This window comes from Centruroides vittatus, unplaced genomic scaffold, assembly GCF_030686945.1.
Source record: "Centruroides vittatus isolate TY-2023 unplaced genomic scaffold, ASM3068694v2 contig_2232, whole genome shotgun sequence".
Taxonomy (NCBI): domain Eukaryota; kingdom Metazoa; phylum Arthropoda; class Arachnida; order Scorpiones; family Buthidae; genus Centruroides; species Centruroides vittatus.
The window spans coordinates 18872-30325 of NW_027121390.1; the positions used below are offsets into that span (position 1 = coordinate 18872).

The following is an 11454-nucleotide window of genomic DNA, read 5'->3' on the forward strand; positions in this document are numbered from 1 at the left end:
CAATACATTTTGTTTTATGCCATCTGTTAAGAAATTTAGATGAGTAGGAGAGAATGAGCTTTGATAGAAAAATTGACATGATTCGTACGATAGAAAACGATAAGAATTTAAGTTGTTTCATAATTATATAATAGAAAATAGATTTTATGATAAAAGAAAAAGGTTGTCAACACAGTTAAAGAATTTTCATCTCTGTGTCACATGCAGAAAAATCAAATTTTTAGATTTGACTTTAGCGAACGTAACTGGGGTGGCGAGATATCATTCTGTATTCAGTTTTGGTGCCACAAAAATGGCGATGGAATGTCTAGGGAAAAAGAATATAATAAATTTTACTTCCATTATACACATTTCGTTTGTAATTACTCTTTTTCGTACGTGTATAACATACACGGTATTCAATTAAACATCTGTTCACAGTCAAGAAGAGATTTTTAGCATTTGTCAAATTAGATTGCATACAACAGTGGACACGAGTAGTTCGGATATTTTGGTATCATCACGAGCATTGTAAGTAACTGAGTCCGAGCGTTATTTTTATTTTATTATTATTTTTCGCTTTATTATATTTTGTTTGAAACTTATGTTTAGTTAGGACGAAGGTTCCCGACCACTTTTTTTAGTAACCAAAAAAAAGAAAACAGAGATAATGAACCAACTCACGAAAGAACGAGCGCCGTTGGAAAAATCACGCGCACTTGCGCTGCCCCGCAGAATAAAAAATGGAAGGGGGAATCTCCAAACTCACTAGAAAAGAAATACTTACTAAACAGTCATAAAACATGACAGAAAATTGTGCGGGTGTACTATAGATTACCACCTATGGAATTTCAGGACTTTGATTATATATTTGAACTCAGGGGACCGAGACGAGTTCAACGTTACACTATTTTTGGATTGGAGACAAAATTTAAAAAAGTTATCATACTTTATAAGTTACCATACTTTTTTAATGCTCTCATGAAGACGGCATCGTGGTTGCTAGTACTGCCATTTTGCGGTAAAGTCTGCAAACCGTGACGTCAGACTACGTCATCTCCAGTAGGGTTAAACACGCGATACGAGAGCGGAGAGAGCGACGCGACTTCCGATCATCGCACGATCGCCATTTGGGATTATGTTACTTATGGCAGCGAAGATGGCGGTTGTTCCCACTGTTCGTGCTCTCGACTGACTTCCCGGAGGGGAGCCGCCGGCAGGCCGCCATGTGCTAAATGTCACTAGTTATTGATTCACGGTAGTTCTTGAACGAAGTTAAATAAAGGGGAAAAATGTCTACTAAAGGCAATTTTAACGGCAAGCGACGCGACTCCCGATCGCGACAGCGAGGCCGACTTAGCGGAGAGAGCAACGCGACTTCCTATCATCGAGCGATTGCTGGATAAAAGTATGATAACTTTTTTTGTTTTTCGTCTCCGGTCCAAAAGTAGGGTATCGTTGAACTCGTCTCGGTCTCCTGAGTTCAGATATATACCCAAAGTCCCGAAATTCCATAGGTGGTAATTTATAGTATTCTCAATTTTGCTAAATAGTTTGTAAACGGTTTATAATATTGTCGGAGAATTGAAGCTGCCAGAAACAAATTTGATGTTAGTGATTATAAGAATGTAAATAAGGGGAGTAACCATAGCTGAATTATGACGTCACATAACAGAATAAAACCAGCACGATAATCGAAGACAAACGAGGTGAACTCCTGAATGACAAGTGATTCCTGATCGTGGTGTACTACTGAGCGAAAAATTCGAGGCGAATTCCAGATTGAAAGTTAGGCGATCCAAGGTGTTTAAAGAAGAATTCGATTTGACGATAGCAAAAGGATTGAGGAAACAGGTTCCTAGTATAGTGAGGTGACAGATAGGCGTTTAGTTCGTAAGAGATTTTGTTCATGGTTCTCAAGTGTTTGATTTGTCGAATTATCAAAGGAAAATTCATCTTAAGTGAAGTAGCTGAGTTTTATTGTCGGGTTGACTTGATTTTCTTTAATAAATTCTGTTTTGGATTATAGACATTTGTACATAGTTAAATTCGATTTACTAATTAAATATATTTGAAACTTTTTTGACTCGATATTTGTCGTTGTTCATACTAATTTTTCGGTGCACGCGTAAAAGTCCAGGCCTGGCAAACTAATTTCGAATCTGCGTAAAGTACCCGTTAGATTAACAGAAGTTTTACCGGCCGAAGTTAGTTTCGGTTTCCTGAGATACAAAAATAGTACTTTACACATCCATCTCACTAATATCTGCATAGAGCGCAAAATGCAAAGCATGCATCACAGCGATGTTAAATTATTAGGATTTCGTACCATAACTATCTCAGAATGTTTACTGGACTGACGAGGCACTTTTTCTTGGAATGGGGTTTCTAATAATCACAATATGATGTACTGTGCAGACCGTGCTCCACAATGCACGCGACATACACGACATGAAATGTGTCTTACCTAAATGCTTAATGTGGGATTTTAAGTAAACATTGTTTTGGCCCCATATTAACTAACGGCTCCACGAACAGTAACCGATAGCTAAACACTTTGAACACTACAGTAAACGAATGGCTTGATGACTTCACATTTGCGCAAATACAACAGGTTTGATACCGCATTTGATATTAATGCATTTCTTACAATTATGTTTTGTACTATAGTACAAGCCTACTTCTCTGACAGACTGCATTAGTTGCTCGCACATCAGCTTTGCAATTACTGTTAAGATAACATAGCATGTTTACCTGATTAAACCCCCTATAAATTTAAAATGAAAACAATATAATTGAATTTTATATGTGAATTAGAACATACTAATCAATTAGTTGCATTTATACACTTGCAGCAGTTTTGTAAGATAAAAAAATAAATAGTATGCATCCACAATGGATGCTACAAATAAATATATATAATGTAACTAGCGGGCAGGCCCGGCGTTGTTCGGCCAAAATTAACGATAGTGAAGATTAAGATTATTACATTATAGTCAACCTTACCCGTTTTCACAGAATGCAAGAACTGGGATTCTGTTTCCAGACTGATTAGAAACTTTTTAGATGGGTCTGCAAAAAACTGCATCTGCGTATTGCACGTCGCTTTCTCTTAACAATTCGATTGTAACGTAACAGTTTTATTGTTGACAATTTCATTGTTACGTAACAGTTTTATTGTTGACAATTCCATTGTTACGTAACAGTTTTATTGTTGATGAAAGTGTTAAGCCTTATTACTGTCCCTCTCTCCCGTGGGGAAGAATTTCGAAAAATCCCTTCTTAGGGTGCGTTTTCGTGACGTATTTTAACTGTGTACCAAATTTCAACTTTCAACTCCTAACCGTTTGGGCTCTGCGCTGATTATTATTATTATTATCAACTCGTCTGGATTATATATATATATATAGTTATTAAATTAAATTTATTATAATAAACATCATATATTTAGTTGTATATTCAATGTGTTATTTACTCTAACAGCATACAGATCCATATTCTGAAATATATGATATTTATATCGAAAGTGAAGACGATGAAAATTTACTCACGGTAATTAAATCCAATATTATATAATTTGCACTAATATACGTAAATTCTAGTAATTGAAATATTTTATGTCCTTTCAGATATACAATCTTATGCCCATGTTCGAAATCTCTCAAATGAGCATCAATTTTCTAGGATATTTTACTATAACTAGGGCAAGTAGCATATGGGTAAGATTTGGAAATAGATATAATTGAATTTTTTTATCTGTCGCTTACTGTTATCAGAATTGACATGCCAAAACACGAGTTAACATATAGGTTCAAAACTACTGTTACCGTAATCATTGATTTGAAAGTGCAAATCAACTTGAGTCTTTTATTGCGCTAAGGCAACACATCATCACGCGAAACACCCTTTATTGTCAGGTTATCTGGCAGAAAGAAAGGAGAGTAAGTAAAACATGTTTGGTGATAACGTAATTTTCTAGACTGCGTACATCGAGAGGTTATACACGGGCTTAAACCATCTCACATAACAAATACATATTTTATACATAATTTATTTAATATTTTTGTATGGTATTTCTTTAAACGTTTTAAAAAACATATATGAGGTAATTTAAGTTTACATTTTTGATTCGCTTTTAATCGCACAGTTTATGTCGCGCATGCATAGTGTTGAAATTGTTTATATCGCGCAGCAAAATCGCTCATATATATACACATTTACATATTTTTATATTATTCAATATAGCTTATGTTAGGAATTTGGGTTAATGTTACCTTAGGTAGCCGAGATGGCGGCTCGTCTGATTCTAGCGAGGAAACAGTGGAATGCACGTTCTAACCTAACTTATTTGGTTGCTAATAATTATGGTAATTCATTAGATTACGTTAGGTTAGAACGTGTGTTTCACTGTTTCCTTGCTGGAATCAGAGACGAGCCGCCATCTCTGCTACCTAAGGTAACATTAACCGGAATTTCAATTGTATATTTACTTTGAATTGCACGTAGAAAGTTGAAGTATTAAATTATTTAATATTTCATCTATTTGTGCTGTAACTTTAAATGATTATAGTATTAAAAGTTATATAGTTATTATCAATAATATTAGATAGCAAAACGAATAAAATTCATTTAATTTTCTATAAACACAATGTAGTGACAGTTTCTAAAACACTGGGCAGATTATTCATCTTTTATTTAGTTGGGATGCTAATTACAAGATGCGTTTCGGGCTTTAGTCCCTTTTCAGCCAAGTAAATAATAAAATCAAACATGAAAAATTTGTACTGTACATACAAACACGCGAATTAAAATTCGATAATGCACAAGAAACTATGCACTATGTACATATAACGCATTTAAAACTTACCTCAAAATGTTGATATGCAGCAATTATATATATACAAACAGCATACGTAGTGGATCTTATCTCGTTCCGTAGGTCAGACAAAAAACAAACAGACAAACAGCTTCCGACGAGATTTTTTAACATTCGTCTAAATAAATCAAATTTACAGAAAGGTATGATAACATCTGTTATGCCAAGATACAAATTACAAGTATATCACTCAAGTTTACACAATGGATGCTACAACTGTTACAGATAAGTCTCACGCACAACCACGTAGTCTGGTTCACAAATTTGCATATAGATTCATAAACTATTTTTAAAATATTTTTCAGTAATCTATCAAAACTGTATAAACTGTATCTTCTGTTTAAACTGCGACAACGAAACATAAAACTTATTAATATATTAATATTAATTAATAGTACATTCCAATTTTTACAATCATTATGCAAATGTACATATTTGAACGTGGATGCTTAATATTACAATGGTGTAAACAACATACAGTGTGCTCAGCAGAAAATAATACGAAAAACAAAACAAGCACCTGATCATTCGCTGAGAGATTATTATTCTTAACACAAACGTTTTCAATCCAATCAATAGATCATCATCAGGCGAAATTCGAACATTACAAAAATAGAACAACAAGTTCAAAATACAAAAATATATAACGGCTAACCAAAACGTAACTAACAGCACAATATCATTTCTAAATATCAACAAATTAATAAAAATGCTGCTAAAATTAAAAATAAAATATTAATATATAACAAACAAAAAGTGTATACAAAATATTAATACCTCTGCCTTAAAAAACAGATAAATAACACTAAATAATACCACTGCTTAATAAGCTGTACAGAGTTTTTCATTAAACTGTACATATTAATAAAGCTACTGCTCTTATTAGAAGTTTATAACTGCATACTTCCATGCGGAAGGAAGCTCCTCGGCATCTCTTGCGTTGATGCAATTCCCTTTAAGCTTGCTTTTATAGATTTCTAATTTCTCGGCCGTTCTTGCCAAGGTCGGGGAGTGGATTTGTTTCAGTATATCTGCTTCATTCCATCTTACTACTGAGCCTTCCGCTTGTGCCATTTGTGACAATACTGTGGCATTAGAACCTTTTCTAACATCATATCTGTGCTCTTTTATCTTAACTCCTAGATTTCTGGTGGTAACCCCGACATAATCTTTACTTATTCCTAACATCTGATTCTCGTATGGAATCCTATAAACGCCGGACCTATCTTCTTTCTTAATTAACCCTTTATCATTTCTAAGAATACTGTACAGATTCGGAGCTCTTTTTAAGATAATCTTTGTATCCTTTATGTGTGCGATTTCTTTCATAATGCTTCCTAAGCGCTTGTTGTACGTAAATTTGGTGTATGAAGATGGACCACGCCCGCGACCAGGTGCTGCATCGGTACCGACTTCTAATTTATTGATAATCCCCTTTAAAACATTCCTCTTGTAGCCCAATGCTTCTGCTACCTGCGTGATTCTTTCTATTTCCGCATCCCTGTCTATAACATTTTCGCAGTATAAAAAAGCCCTCCTAATTAACGCTCTAAACGCTGCTAGTTTATACTTATAGGGATCGTTAGAGCCAGCTGGAATATAAAGCGGGCTATGAGTTGGTTTAATAAATACCCCGGTAGATATACGTCCCTCTCTAAAAATAACCTTAATGTCCAAAAAATGTATCATAACAGAGCGTTTTTGCTCTAGTTTTAAGCTTAGGCCATCTTCATTATCATTGATCTTGTCAATAAATCTAGCAATTAATCGATTGCTTTTCCAAATTATGAATATATCATCGACATACCTCTTGTAGTATACGATGCTGTTCTTGAAACTACGCCAAACTTTAACCTCAAGCCTACTGACAACAAAAGCCCACACAATAGCCCAGAAATTGGGCTTCCCATAGGGACCCCTCGGCATTGTTTATACGTTTGTCCTTCAAACGCAAAGAAAGACTCGCAGCAAACGAGATTAACCGTCTCTACCAACGCATTCCTATGATGTGCTAAAGCAGTTAATTAAGAAAGAGGATAGGTCCGGCGTTTATAGGATTCCATACGAGAATCAGATGTTAGGAATAAGTAAAGATTATGTCGGGGTTACCATCAGAAATCTAGGAGTTAAGATAAAAGAGCACAGATATGATGTTAGAAAAGGTTCTAATGCCACAGTATTGTCACAAATGGCACAAGCGGAAGGCTCAGTAGTAAGATGGAATGAAGCAGATATACTGAAACAAATCCACTCCCCGACCTTGGCAAGAACGGCCGAGAAATTAGAAATCTATAAAAGCAAGCTTAAAGGGAATTGCATCAACGCAAGAGATGCCGAGGGGCTTCCTTCCGCATGGAAGTATGCAGTTATAAACTTCTAATAAGAGCAGTAGCTTTATTAATATGTACAGTTTAATGAAAAACTCTGTACAGCTTATTAAGCAGTGGTATTATTTAGTGTTATTTATCTGTTTTTTAAGGCAGAGGTATTAATATTTTGTATACACTTTTTGTTTGTTATATATTAATATTTTATTTTTAATTTTAGCAGCATTTTTATTAATTTGTTGATATTTAGAAATGATATTGTGCTGTTAGTTACGTTTTGGTTAGCCGTTATATATTTTTGTATTTTGAACTTGTTGTTCTATTTTTGTAATGTTCGAATTTCGCCTGATGATGATCTATTGATTGGATTGAAAACGTTTGTGTTAAGAATAATAATCTCTCAGCGAATGATCAGGTGCTTGTTTTGTTTTTCGTATTACAATGGTGTTTAATATTCGCTAACATATCTATAACATCTGCATCTAATTTTCACTGCTTTTAACACTTGAAATTTTATTTATGCAAGTTTTTATTTTTAATAATTTCTACGCTCTCTTTTAAATTTTTTGTGGTATGTCCTGTTTTCTTTATGTAAGATCGTTGTATTAGATTTATCAATGTTGCAGTTACTTAGTACACAATGATCATGAACACACAATTTATTCGATGGCACTTTAAATCAAATATGTGTTTTTTGACCCGTATATTAAGCTCGCGTTTTGTTTCCTTTATATTAAAACTACTATTTACCAACTAAATAAATGATGAATAATCTGTTCAGTGTTTTGAAAAGTGTCACTACATTGTGTCTATAGAAATCAAAGTGAAATAAACAAAACGGTTTCATTAAAATAAAACTAAAAAAATAAATTTTTTTTAGATGATTATTGCTTTCTTCACCCAACTGTACGACCTATATACAATCTAAAAACAACTCAGGAGAACCATTAAAACGCGAATTAAAAATTAATGATAGAATGTTTTTTTCGATTTGTAATTATTTTCAAATCCTGTTCTTTATGGTTCATCCCTTCGAAACATTATTCAGAAAAGAACATTATTTGTGTCTGCATTCTCTATAACTTGTTCGCCGGTAAGAATATTATTTTTGCTTCATAAAAAGCTTACGTCTACATACTTTAGTAATTCTTTTTCTAATTATATAAAACAGGAGCTAAGAGAAGTTTAATCCATCTGTTTCTGAAGTGTAAGTCATGGTTTCGATCAAGAAAGTGAAGAAAAAAATAAAATTTTACAACAATCATTAATCTGCGTGTAGCCCAGAAACACTGAAAGAACAATAAAATACAGCTAGGCCTCATACAACGCGGTAGATACGTTCCTTAAAAATTCCGCGTTGTGGGAAATCGCGTTATAGGAGACACCAACTTAATACAAAAACTGGGATTCGGTTCTAAAAAGAGAAAAACTGCCTTTTATGGTGTAACATTTTCATCATTTTTTCAATTTATGTACATAAAAACATTTCATAAAAAGCTTAAATAAAATTTAACATCATGTAAAAACTAAAAAGATTCTGATTTCGAGTCAAAATCACAAAGTAACATAATGTTATACTCACAAATTCAGTCCTCATCGTCACTTATTATAGTTGTACGAGAATGTTTGACTGGCCTTGTTTCAAGATCTGAGCTTGTTTCATCATCAAGTTCCACTGCACTTCCGGTAGGTTTAGGTTTTAAAAAAATCTTTCATTGGAGATTGTTTGCTCTTGCTTTGCAAATCTTTATAAATTTCTTGATAGGCAGATAAGCAATTTTGAAGATTTCTTTTAAATATTTCCGCTCTCTCCGGCAGAGGATCGTTCTCTAAAAAGTAAGATTCTATCTGTTTCGCCGTGTCCAAACATTTTTCTATAGCTTTCACCTTTCAGAGTGAAGTTTTTGGTTTCTTCATTGAAAAAATCTTCAGAATTATCTTCAATCGGTAATGTTTCGGATATAACTATCACCAAACCTGCTTCGTTTATTTCATTTTTCGTAACTAATTCTAGAATATCATCAACAGTTATTTCAGTGAATCCATCGCCTCCTATTGCGTGTGCAAGGCGTACTATGTTATTATATTTATGCTGAATTGGCTCAACAACATTTTCCTTACTGATTATTTTCGGTAATAAATCTTTCCAGGAAGCATTTACAGTCGATTGGCGCATTTCTTTTAGGGACGAGCCGATAATTTCTACACAATTTAAAATTGAAAATTGTTTTCAAACTTCACTGACTGTAATATCTGTACAATCTATTTTTTCCAAAATTAATTCAAATGATTTACGGATATAGTATGGTTTAAAAGTCGCTATGATTCCTTGATCCAAGGGTTGCAGTAGCGAAGTGGTGTGACATTCAAAGTCCCACTAATCTTAGATAATGCGCCCGCGCATTATCTAAGATTAGTAGGACTTTGAATGCTAAGTTCTTCTTTTTTAAATAATTTTCTACATCCGGAACAAAACAATTATGGAACCGATCCTTAAATAAATGTCCAGTCATCCATGCCTTTTTGTTGGCTCTCCAATACACGGGAAGGTCGTTTTTGTTGCACTGTTTCATCGAGCGTGAATTTAGTGCTCGATGAATGAGCATTGGCTTGGTAATAAAATCACCAGACGTGTTACAACATAGAAGTAAAGTTATGCGATCTTTGGAAACTTTAAAGCCAGGAGCAGTTTTTTTCATTTTTTGAGATATAGGTCCTGTTAGGCATTTTTTCCCATGATAATCTTGTTTCATCAGCATTAAACACTTGGTCAGCCAAATAACTCTTTGTTTGAATAATAACTGCAAGTCTTGCTAAATATTTTTTGCTGCATCCTCATCTGCAGAGGCCTTATCTCCTTATATGTGTATGTTGTGCAACGAATGGCGTTTTTTGAATTTTTCAAACCAGCCATTGCTAGCCACGAATTTAACACTGGTTTCATCAGCTGACGACTGTCCCATTTCTTTTAAATAATCAAATATTTTTAAGGCTTTGTGTTTAAGTGCACTTTCATTTAAAGGCAACCGTTTCTTGTTCATATCTTCTACCCATAATATTAGTGCTTGATCCAGTTTTTCCATTATAGGTGCTCTCGGACGAGCAACATTTTTCGCGAGAATAGATGATCTGGATGCGACCGAATTCCTAATCTTTTCTTCCGATTGCTTAATGGACCGAATAGTTGACTCATTTAAATTAAAATGCCTACCAATATCAGCTATCTGCTCTTGATTTTTAATTCGATCCAAAATTTCTATCTTTGTTTGAAGAAATATAAATTTCCTTTTTAATGACCGTCTTTTCTTTTAATTCTGCATTGTTGTGGCTAAAATTTTTTACAATCAGTTTTGTGGACAGTAAAAATCGCAAAAAATAACTTCCCTTCACTATGTTGAAAAATATACACCCAATAAAAGTTTATACTGTATTTTGGACCATTTTTGCGGTCTCCACCTATTGAAAGAGTGTAAATGATCGAAAATTTAGTGATATATTTGAGTGTTTACGGTAAATGATGCACATCTGTCTAAAAATCGATCTTCCCCTGAAACTTCCATGGGAATAACACGCCAACGTCGGCAAATAGCTGTTCTCAAGGACATTTAGCTCTGTACACTGAACTGCAGAGTCTGTCATGTGATCCGTCGCGATTTTTCTGTTATGTGAAAGATAATTTGTTTCTAAATACCCTAAACCGCGTTGTAAAAGTACTGCGATGTAAGAAAATTTCCGCATTATTCCAACCGCGTTGGAGCGAAAACGCGTTGTAAAGGTACCGCGTTGTAGGAGTCCTACCTGTATATACAAGTGTAAAGTAAGAAAGCAATAAGAATTCTCAAGTAAATACACTGTAATGGAGAAGTTATTAAAAGAATAAGTAGAAATATGCCACGCACAACACATCTGTGAATATTGAATTATAAGAATCTCAAATGTGTAATGAAATAAAAACGCAGTGTTCGTAGAGAGGTTGTAAAGTTTGTCTAATACAGCATATGTCAAAAGAAGAACCTACAAAGTGATCGACAGTTAAATATTTTTTTAAGTTCAAATATAGGAAAGACTTAAATGGTGTAAAGACGTACAAAGAAGCCGAAACAACACAATTGAAATATCTCCCTAAATAAATTACAAGAAAAAGAACTTATATAAACAAAAATTAAGTTAAGATGGACCACATGGCAAGAGACTGAAATACAACTGGAATTCACCTGTAATCTCTAATTTTGATACGTTTCTAAACGTGAACATATGCACAACATGCAACAT

The 11454-nt window shown here is 33.9% G+C and overlaps 1 protein-coding gene across 1 annotated transcript; it reads right to left on the bottom strand.

The window, feature by feature from the left end:
• Window positions 1-5737: 5737 nt before the first annotated feature.
• LOC136970997 (uncharacterized) lies at window positions 5738-6781 on the bottom strand. Its single transcript, XM_067265481.1, has one exon. The coding sequence runs from the start codon at window positions 6779-6781 to the stop codon at window positions 5738-5740; it is 1044 nt and encodes a 347-aa protein (XP_067121582.1).
• Window positions 6782-11454: the final 4673 nt, after the last annotated feature.

Coding starts and splice junctions, on each gene's coding strand:
- LOC136970997 (XM_067265481.1), bottom strand. CDS start 6,781: ATGCCGAGGGGTCCCTATGGGAAGCCCAATTTCTGGGCTATTGTGTGG.